We start from the raw sequence: 15,831 nt of genomic DNA, 5'->3' as shown, positions 1-15,831 counted from the left end.
CATTATTCATAAATAGGCATGCAATGTCAGCATCTAAAATAAAGGGCAGCATTATTTACTATATGGTTATTTTTGTGATTATGTAGTGTATTTTATATTTATTGTGCATATATTTTTTTCTAACTTGCCTTGAGAGAGAAAGAAATACATATTTATTACTATTATTATCTTTATGAGGACTGTAAATTTAGCACAAAAATTGCTGCCGCTTCTTACCCACAATGTGATAAAATTACCTTCTCTGAAAGTATTTTGGCACATAACTACTGGAGATGGGCTGTAAAATATCAAATATCAAAACAATACAAAGTACATGAAAAGGTGTATGGCATTTATTTCACTTTAGGACTGTGACCATTTATATTATATTATGGCTTTGTATCACTTTGGATTTGGCATGTCTTCATGATATAGTAACTAGCAAAGTCGGAAGGGGATGGACAGAAGACAAGATAAAAGAATGCACAAACAGAAAAAGAAACGTGCAACAGCCATTACTGACCTGCTTCAAGGTTTCCAGAGCTTCAGGAAGCATTCCTTGATGGTACTGCAGCTTCCCTACTTTCATCACCTGGATAGCCCTCAAAGGATGAAAGCCTGAATAGTACAGCCTGGGAACAGGGAGAGAACATAAAAAAAAGCGTCAGCTCTCACCTTCACAGTCACGGACTCAGTAAGGCACTCCAGGGAGAGCCATTAGGGTGGGGACTATAAAGACACTGGGAATTTCAATGAGGTACTCAGCGAAAATTAGCTTCACAATTGGACTGAATGAAATTTTGAACAGAAATTAAAAACCACTTTCTTCCTTTTATAAAACAGCTTTTGTTAGATCCTGTGAGGAAAGGTGACAGAAGAAAATCTTACGGTTTTTTTTTTCTTTAGTAGTGTCAAATTACAAAACAGTGTCCCGGTTTGGCACCATATAGCTAAAAATATTTGCTTGGAGAAAAAAAAAAGGTAGTAGCTCATATTTTATTATTTATTTCAAGCTTCGCTGAGCCAGAAGAGAAACTTCATCTCAAGTTATTACTGTATGTTTAGAGGTATAATTTATTTCAGAGTCTTCTCTGCCTCATAAGATTCTTCTTCTTGCTTCAGTTCTTTTGGGAGAGCCAGTGCTGAGAAGGAGAAGTAAAGCTTAAGTGCACTCCTATCAGTGATGAAACCTGCAGCTTCATGGCCCCCTAATGAGTGAAGATTATGAGCTGGGACACAGGAGTCAGCTTTCTCCATAGCTCAGAGCCTTGAATGCACAGTACATTGCCCGATGGACTATACAGAAGAGTTTAAATTTCACCTGCTAAGCTATTATCAGCCAATGAAAAGTTTTAACGGTAGGTGGGACATGTGCTTGGTTCGGAATTTGCAAACATTCTTCAGATTGGCTAAGATGTAGCTTTTTGAATCAGCTTTCGGTGTCAGCTGATGACAGTGTTCACCACACTATACTGGACCATAAACAGCTGCACGTTATTCATGCCGGGTTTCTGCTACTCTAAAGACATATGGACATGTGCTCTGAAATCCCACCAATGCCTTGTATAGAGCCCCCATACCTAGTTACCAAGCTGCACTGCATCATCTAAACAATTGCTCCCCTTGGTTAGAGACCCACATTTTTCATCTCAAACCTATTATGTAATCACTGCTTCCGTTGTGTTTGTCTTGCAATTGTATTAACCCCAGCTCTCCTTTCCAAGTTGTTCATCTCATTGTTTACACTGCATGTTATGTCATACTGAGCTGCTTTGCCTTACTAACTGCTATTTTTGTAATACGCTTTGAACTTGTCAGATGGAAAGGCATGCCATAAACAAACAATGATGATTTTTAATTACCTGCAGTACAAGAAAAAGAGAACTAGAGGTACCACAGTATAAAGCATTACAGTAATCAAGAGTTGGCATTACCAAGGCTTGTTCCACTGATCAAAAATCATTGATGGACAGCAGCAGTCACAATTTCTCCACAATGTTTTAACTTGAAGAAGGCCATGCGAGCAACAGCATCTACCTGTGCTTTCTTATTAAGATTCTGATCAAGCATTGTGCCCAGGTTTCATATTAAACTCTGCAATGGGAGTGTAAAGTCTCCCAGTTTAATCATGGCACCAACAAGGTTTGTGACTGTCTGACATAACTATTGACTCTGTCTTAGTGAGGTTAAACTTAAGTGAATTATCTTAGAACAATTTCTAAATTCTACTCAAAAGCGTTGCCGCCTTTGGAGGAGGTGAGCTGTCCAAAGGCTCAAAAAAAAGTATAGCTGAATATCATCAGCATATACTCTAACACCAACATCTACAGAGGTTAACAAATGGCAAACTGGAAGCAAAAAGATATTAAATACAATTTCTAAAAGTGACAATCCCTACATGTATCCATGTATCTAATACATGGATGAGTAGTGTCTCAGTGCTAGTGTCAAGAACTGTTGGTGTTGATAATTGGTGAATCACTTTTACTGGCTATATATAGCCAGATAAAAAGGATCTAAACCACAAAACTACCTTAGGGCCACTTCCTTTCTCATGAAGACATTGAAAGAGTAGGGATGTTTAGGCCAAAAAATGTTGTGTTGTGTTGTTTCATGTCATTTGGGGACAAATTTCTATGCCAATTACATTTTTTCCCAATTTTTTTAACCAATAGAGGGAAATGACCCTCTGATGCAGGTTTCGAAACATGGCTCCATGTTGGGGAATATGTTGCCACTGCACAAGATAAGATAAGTGTATTTTATAAAGAAAAAAAGAAGAAATACAAACATACCATCTGCCGGTCTATGATTAAGCATAAGACAAACGAAGGTATAATCTAATACTGGAAGTGCCTATTATGACTGGCCACTGTTGATGGTTTAATATTTATAAATAGGGACATTTGTTGTCTACCCCTCAGTCTACCTTGTCCTGATTCTCACTTTTGGCTATTTGGTTTTGAGTATGTACCCCATCATGTTTAACTTTGTACAAAGTAAATGTGGAGTAATACAATCACACATATAATTATATGAACTCATTTTTTCTGAAGCTTTAGAAATAAACAGCTTCTTTGAAGGTTTATGAATACTCCTCTGGCAACCTCGAACAGCTTTACTCGCTATCACACATCTTCTTTTGTGCCATATGTTTGACTTTGTCCCATGTAGAGGTTGTGTCAGCTTCTGTTCATTTAAAGCTAGATTTTAAAAAAGACGCGCCGATTTGATAACATGCTCGCGTCACCCGGGGGGATTTGTAAAGCACGTGCGGCAACACGATCGGGCCTTTGCCAAGTTCCCTACCTAACCTTCCTCCCTTTTCTCTTCTCCACGCCGACCCCTAAATCTACCCTAACTATTCTTTTTATTTGTTTGTTTTTTAACTTACTTCCTCTTCGGAGGTATAGTAAGTTCCGCGTGCCAGCTGGCTGCCGGCTCGCGCTTCCCAGAGAAATGGGCCTAATGGCCGCTGTCCCGGCCAGCCCCCGCCATGCCCCCCCCCTTGTCCCGCTCCCGGCCCACCCCTTTTGAACAACCTGACACTTCCGCGCGTACTGGGAGATACTCACGTGGCTGTGCTGTTTTTAAAATGTGCTCGGCCCGGCCATGCGTGTATCTCCCGATTTTTGCGCGTGCCGGATTTAAAAAACTTAGCCGTTAGAGATTAATTGAAACTTACTATTAGAAAATAAAACTGAAGGTAAATCTAACTTCCAAAAATAGACTGTAAGGCAGGGAAAAGAATGCAGCTTTCTCATCTTATCTTGGTTTGCTAAGGAACATATCTTTGCTGCTCCGCAGCACAGCAGAGCAGAGTCCAGATAATGTACAAACTACTGAGTGTAAACCAGATGTGGAACTGTTGTAAACTAAATGCCATGACTGTTGACCTGGAGCGAGATCTTAGGGAAGTGAGAAGATGCTGTACGGCACATAGTTATTGCACTTGAGAAATAAAAAGGGAAGCTGGAAATCCTGTGACATGTTATAATCAAAGAAACTTAGTTCCTTCTAACCTGTGAAGAAACAAGAACCTTGTGGATCAGCCAAGAACATTTAGGACTCTCAGAGGAACAAGGAAGAGAAAATCATATCCACTTCTTTGGAAACAGGACCCTAAAACTTAGACAGCTCAATGGGTCTGACTCCCAGTGACTGCTGACATGTGAGGAAAAATGCCTCCTGCCCAGGTGCAAGTAGCTCATTGGTTTCCACAGGTTTGATTCGTGGGGAAAAGCCAGGGTCAGAAAGGCGTTACGAACAAAGTTGAATCCCTTAAGAAATGGAAAGAACATGGACTATTCTTAGATGAGAGCCCAAACACAGAAACGGAGAAGGGAGAATTAACATTTAATAAAAACAGAAAGGAACTTTATGTGGGGGTGGGAGCAGCTGTGCTTCGTTTGCTTTATGTGATCAAGCTCTATGTATGAATGCAAGATAAAAGCACACTTCTCTGGGCATGTGCAATCCATTAAAGCTCTGCCGAACAGATGTCTGTAAAACATGCACTGCCTGATTCTTGTGCATCAACTAGAGTACACTCATTAAAGAATATCTAACTGGGAAATAATTTCTTTTATTTCCCTTGATGACTGAATTGTGATTATTATTTGACAATAATACAATAACAGATTGTTACTGATGCTCTTACAAATACACTTTCTGAGCTTGTTCAGCAATTTGCTCTATATGATCTTGTCTAAGAATATGTGAGATTAACTTATTTTTAATAGAAGATATTCCGGGAATCTTTATTGGAATTTGCTATAAGCATTTTTGGATGCAGCATTATCCAGGGCTGGATTCCAGTGGTGTGTAACCAGAGGTAATGGGTAGGGGGAAGGGGGAAGAGAGAAGGGAGAAGGGAGAAAGGAAGGCCCTCCCCTTTTCCAAATCCTCCGATCTCAGAGAGTTCTTCTCCTCTTCCCCTACCTCCCCTCCAAGTCGCAGCACTGGCTCCACAGTAGCGGCAACTAGAAATTTAAAGGATTCAGTGCGGAGCTTCCTGCAGCCCTTGCACGCTGATAGACCTGTGGTACCCCGCCCCTCTCGAGAGTCCAAGGTAATAGGAAGTCCGTATGGGAGGAAGGGGGCGGGGCACTGCAGGGGTTGGCAGTGTGCCAGGGCTGCAAGAGGTCCTGCACGAAAAGGCGGATTTTCAGAAGACCATGCGCGTAAAATCCGGCCTTTACGTGCATGGCCAGGCCTAGCGTGCGCCGAGTCTATTTTCAAAAAAGCGCGGGCCTTCCTGAAAGGGGCAGGTTGGGGGGCGTTTTCTGGGTGGGGAAGGGCGGTCTGGGGGGTGAGACGAGGCGGGGCTAGAGGTGCCCGGTACAGCGGTCATTTGCTACAGTGCTGGGGGATCGGGCGCGCAACTTGCTCCTGCTCCTTGGCAAGAGCAAAATGTAAAATACAAAAGTTAGGGATAGTTAGGATAGGGATTGGGGAAGGGAGGTTATGGTAGGGGGTTGGAAACTTCCCTCCCAGTCCGCTCCTTAATTGGAGTGGATAGGGAGGGAACTGGGGAAGGCCCCCGATGCGTCGCTGAACGTATCTGCAAAATTATACCCCCCCTTGCACGTGCCAACCCGAAATTTTATAAATATTTACATTTCCAGTTGCTGCTGCTGCTATATTGAATCATGGAAGAAGGCCCGGATGAAGACAATGGCAGCGGCAGCAACACTCCAGAGCCTACGAAAATTTAGCACCTGAGGCAGTTGCCTATGTTGTATATTCCTAAATCCAGAAATGTGTTGTCTGCACTACAAACAGACAAGTAATAAAATATCAATTACAACAAGGAGAAATATTTACTATGGAAAAATTGATTTTTTTCACATTACATCTCAGTAATGTTAGTTCATATTTCCAATATTAACACATGCAGATGTGAATCATAATGCTTAACAGTGGTTGTTTTGACCAACACTTCTGCTGTGATAAGCCTACTATGTAAACAAAACAAAATACAAAGTTAAAAGAAATCATAAATAGCAGCAGTATCATTCAGTATTGGGCAAAAATCCATGTTTGGTTTTTTTTTTTTTTTTTTTTTAAATTGTCATTATCCTATGAAGCTTGATTTGTAGTATATTGTAATGTCATCGACCCTATGCCCCCTCGTCATTATACAACAAAAGAATAGCAATCAAAATTCCAGCAGATAAAGAATATGAAAGTAATTTTTATTCTCTAAAAAGCAATAAGTTCTTTTATGTTCCAGCACTGGCCACTCAATATCTTTGCAATGTGATATGATCAGAAAATCTTGTTACTGACAGTGCAGAGCAATACTATTGGGGATATGGCTCCCTGCCCAGCAGAAATACAGCATTTTCCCAATCAGTGCTGTGTTTCTCAAGAGCTGCAGAATATAAATTACCTAGTATGTTTGTTCAGTTTCTTTGCTACAGCATGTCAACAGCCAACAATACATTTCTCCACTCCCCTGGGTGTCTTGCAGGATCTGCTCAATACAGTACATTTGTGTGAGTGGGAGAAATGAAGTGGGGGCTGCTCATTCAGTATATACAAATAACACAATATGTCAAATTTATGAATGGGAAATTTAAAAAAGGAGATAAGCTGTGAGAAAGCAAATTTTCTTACCTGTAGCAGGAGTTCTCCAAGGCTAGCAGGATGGAAGTGCTCAAGGGCGTATGGTGTCAGCAGAGTTCAGGCGGAAGTTTTGACTTCACAGTTTCTAGAGCTTTCAGAAGCTCAACTGAGCATGTGCAGGACTATCCTGTGTCATGGGGCATTGCACTTGAAAAAGAAAGCAATTCCTGGGGAGGCAGGTGGGTTCTGTAAGGACTTACCTCTTGCTGTTCTCAGAGAACAACTGTTACAAGTAAGTAATTTTGCTTTCTCTGAGGACAAGCAGGATATGAGGGTCCTCATGGAAGGGAAATCCCTAGTTACAGGTTGCCATAAACCAAAAACGGAGATTAAAACTAAATGCCAACAGGCAACAGGCCATAATGAATTCATTTTTTATGCAGGGGCAACCTGGAAATAATAAAAATAAATGGGGCCCAGGGGGGCTGGAGTCAGATTCTAAACCTCAAATAAACTTTCAGTATGGATTGATCAAACCTACTGTCGCATCAGGCATCCATTTCCAAACAGTAATGAGATATGAATGTATGGAGTGACCTCCATGTTGCAACTTTGTAGATCCCTTCCAAGGAGGCTAAATCCTGCCATGAGCCTTGACATGCCCTTCTAGAGTCAATTCTGTCCGGGCATAACAGAAAGAGATGCAATCTGCTATTCAATTATGAGTTCAATTTCAAATGCATTACAGGTGTAAAATTAGCATATATGCATGTAAGTAACTTGTTTTCATGTACATGCTACTTTATAAACATCAAAAGTTTACACGTATTTTCAGTTTTGCGTGCATATTTACTTGTGCAAAAAAAGGGGTAAACTAGGGGCATTCTGGCATGGGGCCAAGAGAAATTGCTATTTTATAAGAGATTTATGCAAATACATTAGGCAATTTATTCATGCTATTTTACACCTGCTAATTAACTTGTGCAATTGATAGCTCATCTGTTATCTGCTATTTTTGGGTGAGAGATCTGGGTGAACTGGGGGGAGTTCATGGTGAAGTAGTAGGACAGTTTCGGTGAACTGGAGATGGACGGGTGAAATGATGGAGATTTTGACAAACTGGTGATTTCAAGTATGTGTGCATATTTTAAAATATACCTAGTTCCGCATGTAAATCTGTGTTTTACACATGCAAGTTATATATTTTCTTGGTATGTAAAATATACACGAGCATATTTATAAAACAGATAGAGCAAATACATACTTCCAATGCATTACAAATATCTGTGCATTAGGAAACATATGTGCATATGTTGGGAGGAAGATATAATCTGCATGGACCAAATATATGCAGATCTTAAAATACTATAATAGATCTTCATGCACCTATATACAGTATGTGCATATATGGGGCTGTATGGAGATCTTTGAAAATTACCCTTCCAGTGTGTGTTAGGCTAATGACAATTCCAGGTCAATTGGGTTAAAAAGAAACAAAAAGCTGGGTGGAATTTCTAAGGCCAACTGAAAGCCTTTAAGAACATTTAGAAAATGTATTTGATGAAGTTTCTCTTGAGCAAAGCAAAAGCTTGAGTGTGGAGCCCCTGTATATGAATTCCCCATCAGAGCTTAGATGTATCTGTGGTTAGGACATTTTGTATGGGAGGAATTTGGAAGGGACTCTTTTGGAGACTTGATAGATCAGCCACAAGGAAAGCGAGTCCCTGAGTTGGTGGGTGGCTTAGACACTGTCGGAGATTTTGAATGGCCTGCAGGCACTGTAATCTTAGGGGTAGATTTTCTAACATACGTGTGCACATCCATGTGCGTGTGCTACCCGGTGCTCACACATGGACACGCCAATTTTTTTTTTTTTTTGTATTTGAAACTTTTATTGATAACGATCAAATCAGGAACAGTACAGTAAGATATATACATTATCAAGTACATAGCCTTTTCTTCCCCCCGCAATCCCCCCCCCCATTTCCCACCCACCTGCATACAAATAACATGTGAAAACATAAGAAAAGTATTATATCTTCCATAGTAAGAACAGTAACTATAAGCAAGACATACACCTGTCGCAATCCGGTAGAAAAGAACGAGCCAGTCTGAGAGCCTGTGAGTGTCCCACTGCGGATCCCCATCACCCAGTTAAAGGAGAGAAAACGGCACCATATTATGCAGCAGTCTCAACAGATATCATGTGTCAGGATCGGTACCCACACCCACAGAGAAACTGTGAGATATATGGGAAACCGCCCTCAGGATTAGGAAGGGTTCGAGAGTCTGTACCACTCGTTAAAGGAGGACCAAACAGCTTGGTAAGAGGGTAGACGTTTATGGCGAAGAGCCGTGATATGTTCTAATTGTTGAAGGGCGTGTAGTCGGCTCATAATGTTCTGTAAAGTGGGCATAGTCGGTAGTCTCCAATGTAGTGCTAGGGCCATGCGAGCTGCTATAAAGACCTGCAGGCAGAACCGGTTCTGGTGCCCGGAAAGATGTGTCATTGGGTCTCCCAGGAGGATTGTCACAGGGTCAGTAGGTATCTGACATTCAAGAATTCGGGAAAGCCAGTCTGTCACCATGGTCCAGTAGGTTTGTACTATAGAACAGTCCCACCAAATATGCAGGTAAGTCCCCGGCTGACCGCATTGCCGCCAGCAATCCAGGGAAGTAGTGGGATACATCCTATGTAAGCGAGCCGGGACATAGTGCCACTGGTACAGAATTTTCATACAATGCTCCTGCAAGTGTGCGGACAATGAACACCTACGAGCTGATAGAAAAATGGCCTCCCACTTTTCCACATCCCACTCAATATGCAATGCTTGTTCCCATTTGAGAGCACTAGGAGGCTTAGTGGTGTAGGCGCCTTGTAGTAGTTTATAGAGCCGAGAGACCGCCCCTTTCACCGCTCTGGTTTGCATGCAATAAGATTCAAACAAGGACTTGGAGCTACACAAATGCGATAAAGCCATTTCCCCTCGCATAAAGTGAGCTAATTGAGCGTATTCTAGAAAAGGTAAAGTAATGTCTGGGTGACGGTCCTGGAGTACTGTAAAAGGTATAACCGAATTCTGATGCAGTAAATGTCCCATAGTAGTAATGCCAATCGTCTTCCAAAGCTCAAAAGCTGCCCTCGGCAGACCCGGGGGAAAATGTGTATTATGAAACAGTGCTGATGAGAGATAATACGGGAATGTCCCCACTAATTTCTCTTTCCATCGCGTCCATACTCGAAGAGTAGTATGCAGTGAAGGGGGGATAGCCAAGGTGCGTCTCCAAGTAGCTCTCGGTTGCCAAAAGATCGTCGTCAGCGGCATAGCCCCCAACAGGTGCTGCTCAATATGCTGCCAGGGGAGCGGGTGTGTGGCGCAATTATGTATATGGAGAATCGCTCGCAATTGAGCTGCGGCATAATACCAAACCAAGTGAGGTACACTCAACCCCCCGTGTATCTTAGGTCGATAAAGGACTGAACCGGAAATCCTTGGCGGTCGTTTCCTCCAAATGAAGGCAAAAATCTTTCGTTGCGTAAGTTTGAGGATATTAGTGGAGAGGTGTATTGGTAAGGTAAGAAACAAATATAACAAGCGTGGTAAGACGTTCATTTTGATGATGGCGATTCGTCCCAACCAAGAGTGGGAATCCTGATACCACCGGAGAAGATCTCGATCAACAGTCTTTAATAGAGGAACATAATTGAGATGAAAGAGATGGTCCACATCCGCGGAGAGGTAAACCCCGAGGTATTTCATGGGTTTAGTAGTCCAGCGAAAAGGTAGGTCCCTTTGCAATACTGTGGCATCCACCAGTGGTACGTCAATCGGAAGAATCTCCGATTTATCGAGGTTCACTTTGTATCCGGACACTGAGCTGAACCGCTGAATAGCCGTCAGGACCGCAGGTAGAGATGACTGAGGATGAGTCAGTGTGAACAGGACATCGTCCGCAAATAGAGACATCTTATATTGGCGCTCTCCTAGTTGCACACCTTGGATGGCATCGTCAGATCGAATGGCAGTAGTAAAGGGTTCTAGGAATAGTGCAAATAGGAGGGGGGAGAGCGGACATCCTTGGCGGGTACCTCTAGCAATAGGAAACTTGGCTCCATAACTACCGTTAACTTTCACCTGTGCTGTTGGCGTATGGTACAGTTGGGACAGCCACTGAAGGAAATGGGCTCCAAACCCCATTTTGGAAAGGGTACTGAATAAAAACGGCCAATGTACCATGTCGAACGCTTTTTCAGCGTCGACAGCAAGAAGGGCACTAGGAATGCGTTCCCGGCGGGTCCACCATATAAGATCAATGGTGCGGCGTACGTTATCCGAAGCTGAGCGTCCTGGGATAAATCCCGCCTGGTCAGGGTGAACCAATTCCGGTAGAATTTTATTAAGGCGTTCAGCCAGTATGCGAGCTAGGAGCTTAAGGTCCAAATTGATTAGGGAGATTGGTCGAAACGACCCACAGAGAGTAGGGTCCTTACCCGGCTTCGCGATAACGGAGATTCCAGCGGTGTTGGAATGTGGACCTAGAGCCATTCCCTCCCGTAGTGCATTAAACAAGTCCACGAGATGGGGAATTAGCGTGGTGGAGAAAGTTTTGTAGTATTTGCTGGTTAGACCGTCCAAACCAGGAGCCCTTCCAGATTTGAGGAGTTTTATTGCTTGTTGAACTTCCAACAGGGAAATAGGATTATCCAGCAGCCGCTGCTGTGAGGGAGAGAGAACTGGTAAGTCTACAGTTTGTAAATATTGATCAATATCAGATTGAGTAATGTCTGTACGAGCACTGTAAAGGGTGGCATAGAATTGAGTAAAACAGGCTCCGATCTCAGCAGAGGTGGTCCGTATAACACCTTGGCTGTTTTTTATTTTAGCAATGCTATTGCGGAACAGAGTCTGCTTGAGTCTGCGTGCCAACATCCGACCAGCCTTGTTGCCGCCCTCGAAGTAGAGTTGTCTCGTAATGTTTAAAGCGTGTTCAATGCGGGCTGCATCCAATTGCTGAAGTGCTTGACGCTCAGTGGTGAGCTGCTTAAATAACGCCGATGTAGGATTAAGCATGTGCTGTTGAGAGAGTGATTTGATATTCCGAAGTAGTTGAGAGCGTTTTTCGCTGTCTAGTTTCTTACAGTAAGATGCACGAGCAATAAATTCCCCACGTATAAATGCCTTAGAGCATTCCCATATCAAAGGGATAGACGACTCGGAAGGGGATTGGTTCCGGAAATATTCCGACAGACGGCTGTCAGCTACTTTAACATAGTCCTCATCTGCCAGAAGGCTCTCATTAAGTCTCCAGTATCGTGCCCCCAGTAGCACCTCCGGTACTGTAAAGTCTAACCACACTGGCGCGTGGTCAGACCATGTGATAGGTTCCATTTCCACTCTTGAAATGTTGTTCTGTAAGCTTCTGTCAACAAGCAAATAGTCAATGCGCGTATAGGTGGAATGGGGATGCGAGTAGAAAGTATATTGTCTGGAGCGGGGGTTTCGTTGACGCCAAATGTCAATGAGATTCCATGTTTCCATCATACGGAGCATAAATCGACGAGCGGCCCCAGATGCGCTAGGACCCACTCTTGAAGCATCCAAATCGGTGCGAAGCGTCAGATTTAGATCGCCACCAATCACCAAATGACTATGTGTATCGCGGTTCAAGCAGCGGTCGAGATTTTGTAAAAAGGTCACTTGCGCAGTGTTGGGGGCGTAAACATTGACAATAGTAAAAGTTTCAGAACCAATTCGCAGCACCAAGACCAATACACGGCCCTCCGGATCACTAAATTGGTGTAGCACTTCATGAACCACATTGGCCGAGACAAGGATGGCAACACCGGTGTATTTGGATCGCACAGTGCTGGATGCGAAATATTGGCAAGGGTAGGAGGAATGGATTAGTAGTTTCTCGTGCCTCTTTTTCAGGTGGGTCTCCTGAAGCAGTGCGATATCGACATGATGGGCGCGGAGGTCCTGATATAACAGTTGTCGTTTTCTGTGGGTGTGGAGACCCTTCACATTAATAGTAAAGAGTTTAATCATGGTATGGCAGATGAAAATAATAAGCACTCACCCAAGCGAATCCCCAGACTAGGAAGGAGAGCAGGTGTATATTGAGCCCTGGAGAGATACATACAATTACAGGTGCATGGTACTAGGTAAGATAACCCCCCCAAAATCCCATCTTCTGCCCAACCTTTCTGGCAGAACGCCCACCCATAAGGGGCAAGAGCAAGCGCGTGTGGTAACATGCCAACTTCGCAGCCCCCGCAGTGCCCCTCCCCCCCTAGCTAACAGATAAAGTTACCTCAACAGTAGAAAGCAAACAGCTGAGACACAGCAAACATGCAAAGAAAAATAGTAGTGAGCTGTACTCGCCGAGCATAGGTAAAGTAAAACCGTCAACAGTATAATGGCTAAGCATCAAAACAATCCCTATATGAGAGAAAATTACTTAGTAACAGGTATAAAGTGCCAGACACATCTAAGAGCAATCATCCCTGCTCCTGAAGAGAAGATCCGGATTCCCCGGACTGTCTGCGGAGGCGTCTTCTCCCATTAGGCACCCTCTGCCAGCGAGCAATAGTGGTTTTCCGGGATAGCCCCGAATCCGGTTTAGGAATGGTAAAGGAAAATGGCAGATTCGCCGCTCGAAAGGCCTCCACCGCTTCTGTAAGGGTTTTTACCCTGTACGTGGTTCCCTGCACCATAAACGAAAGCCCAAAAGGGAAGGTCCATCTATAACGGACCTGCGCTTCTCGCAGGGCTTTCGTAGCCTCCTTGAGATCGTAGCGTTTTTTCAACGTTGTGGGCGCCAGATCCTGAAAGATAGCAATTGTGAGGCCTTCCCAAGACCACGTGGGCTGCTTCCTGGAGGCCGCGTAGATTTGTGCTTTCTGGGGAAAATCCCGAAGACAGAAAATAATGTCTCTCGACTGGTTTGGGAGACGGGGGCCCAACGCCCTGTGCGCTCGATCAATCGGTACAGGAGGGGCGTCGGCCGCGGGCTCCGATGTCTCCTCGGGGGGTTGCATAGTGAGAAAAAATGCACAAATTTTCCGGGCCACCTCCAGAGTGTCACCATAAATTTCTGTTTCAGGTATGCCGCGGATTCTAAGATTATTTCGCCTCGAGCGATTTTCAATATCCTCGAGCTTTTCTAAAATCGCCTGGTTCTCTGATTTTAGAACTTGTTGCTGCGTGCTGTGTGACGCCATGCTGAGAGCGTGGGCTTCCACAGTCTGTTCTAGTTCTTCTACCCGATTGCCCATGGCTGCCATATCCTCTCTCATATCTGCCATCGTGGCTAGGAGCTCACTGCGGTGCCGACTCAGATCCTCTCTGATCTCCATGAACCATCCCCGAAGCTCCGCACGACCCACAGTATCAGCATTAATGGCGGAGGGCGCTTGGCCTGCCTCAGCGATCGCATCCCCGCTACTCGCCTCAGTCGATGCCGCGTCATCGCTCGCCTCGGTCGGGTGTGAAAACTCCGGCGGTTGCTTGTGAAAGCCATAATGCTTAAGATCGGCTGTTTTTTTCTTAGTAGTCATGGCTCAGGAATGAAAAGCTGCAGGTACCAGAAAATTATATCCTGTTGAGGTATAGCGCAAGAAAATAGGGGTATAAAGGGCCCAAGTCCGGGAGCTCAGAGCTCACACGTCCATCCACACCGCTTGCGCAACAGCGCCCTGGACACGCCAATTTGATAACATGCGCGTGTTAGAAAATCGGCATGCCAGGCAATTATACTCCCCCATGTGCGGATTTTGTAATCCGCACATGGGGGAGTATAATTATGCAAACTTTGCGTGGAGACGCATCCCGGCCTTCCCCAGTTCCCTATCCCAACCTCCCTTCCCTTTCCCCTCTCCTCCCCGCCCCCTATTCCAGCTAACCCCATTTTTGTTGTTTTACCTTTTGCTCCTCAACAGAAGCAGCAGCAAATTGCACGGCCGTTGTACCAGCGCCTTCAGCACCGCCCCTCCCCACCCCCTCTCCACCCCTTTATCTGGGCCTGGCACTTCAGCGCACTGTGAAGTTGCCATTAGGCCCAACATTCTCAACATGTCCCATGTTGAATCTTTTTTATTTTTTCCTGTGGAAGACATTAAAATGATGGCCCTTTCCTGTGGAAGAAAAGCTTTTGCCCATTCTGTGTCTAGCAGAGTTCCTATGAATTCCAGTCGAGGTAATGGTCCCAGATGAGATTTGGGATAATTTATAATGACCTCTAGCAACTCCAGCACCTGAATGATTTTGTGCATTGATTCATTTCATTTAACTGAAATACATGAACCCTCCCTGTAGATGAAGATGTGCTGCAACTACAGCTAGACATTTTGTGAATGTCAGGCTAAAGGACAGGACATGGTACATTCCTATTATGAATCTGAGATATTTCCTATGACTTGAATGTAGATATACATGGGTGTATGCAAGGGATGTGCTTTCATTTGAAAAAGACATAGACAATATCAATGACATTGTCTATATTGTTTCATGTCATTTTTCAAATGAAATGACAAAACTGAAATTTTGTGCATTTTTTATGCACAGATTTGAAATAGTGCACACTAAAAATAATATAAATATTTACATTTTACCCTGAGTGTATGCATCCTTTAAATACAAAGAGCATAGCCAATCTACTTTTTGAAGAAAGGGAATTATAGTGCCCAGGGAATCACATTGAACTTTACTCATTAAATTTTTGTTCAAGGTCCATATGGCAAGGATAGGATAAGTCCTCCCATTTCTTTGGTATCAGAAAATACTTGGCGTATAACCTCACCCTCTTTCTTCTGGTGTGACTAGTTCAATTTCTTTGATCTCCAAGAGGGAGTAGAGCTCCTTTAGAAGTAGCTCCTGATGCTGAGAAGTATAGTACTAAACTCTTAAGCCCGGATTTTAAAAGGCCCGCGCACATAAAGACTGGGGTTTACGTGCGTTGCCGGGCCTTGAGTGCAGTGTGAGCATTTTAAAATGGACTTGGCCATTCACCTAAACCCTGGCATGCGCACAAGTGCCAGGCCTCTCCGAAGGGCGGGCCGGGGGACGGGGTCTGGGCGGGGAGGGGCAGGATGAGCTGGGACAACGCCATTCTATGCTGTCCTGGGGAAGCATGCGCTGGCAGCCAGCCGGCATGTGCAGATTACTTCTGCTCCAGAGAAGCAGTAAATAATAAAACAAAAAAAAGTAAGTAGATAGGAAGGGTTTATTGGGTGGGGAGGAGAAGGGAAGATGGAGGAAGTTTAGGTAGGGGGTAGGGAAA

The 15,831-nt window shown here is 43.9% G+C and overlaps 1 protein-coding gene across 1 annotated transcript in view; it reads right to left on the bottom strand.

Moving 5' to 3' along the window:
• Window positions 1-15,831, bottom strand: part of SMYD3 (SET and MYND domain containing 3) — a 1,539,893-nt gene that overhangs the window by 29,831 nt on the left and 1,494,231 nt on the right. The window contains exon 11 of the mRNA XM_029593951.1: window positions 503-611. Within this exon, the coding sequence (XP_029449811.1) occupies window positions 503-611 (109 nt within the window). The remainder of the gene's footprint in view (window positions 1-502; window positions 612-15,831) is intronic.

Source organism: Rhinatrema bivittatum, chromosome 3 (assembly GCF_901001135.1).
Source record: "Rhinatrema bivittatum chromosome 3, aRhiBiv1.1, whole genome shotgun sequence".
Lineage (NCBI taxonomy): Eukaryota > Metazoa > Chordata > Amphibia > Gymnophiona > Rhinatrematidae > Rhinatrema > Rhinatrema bivittatum.
The sequence above is the reverse complement of the archived record's forward strand: the minus strand, read 5'-3'. Positions and strand labels throughout refer to the sequence as shown.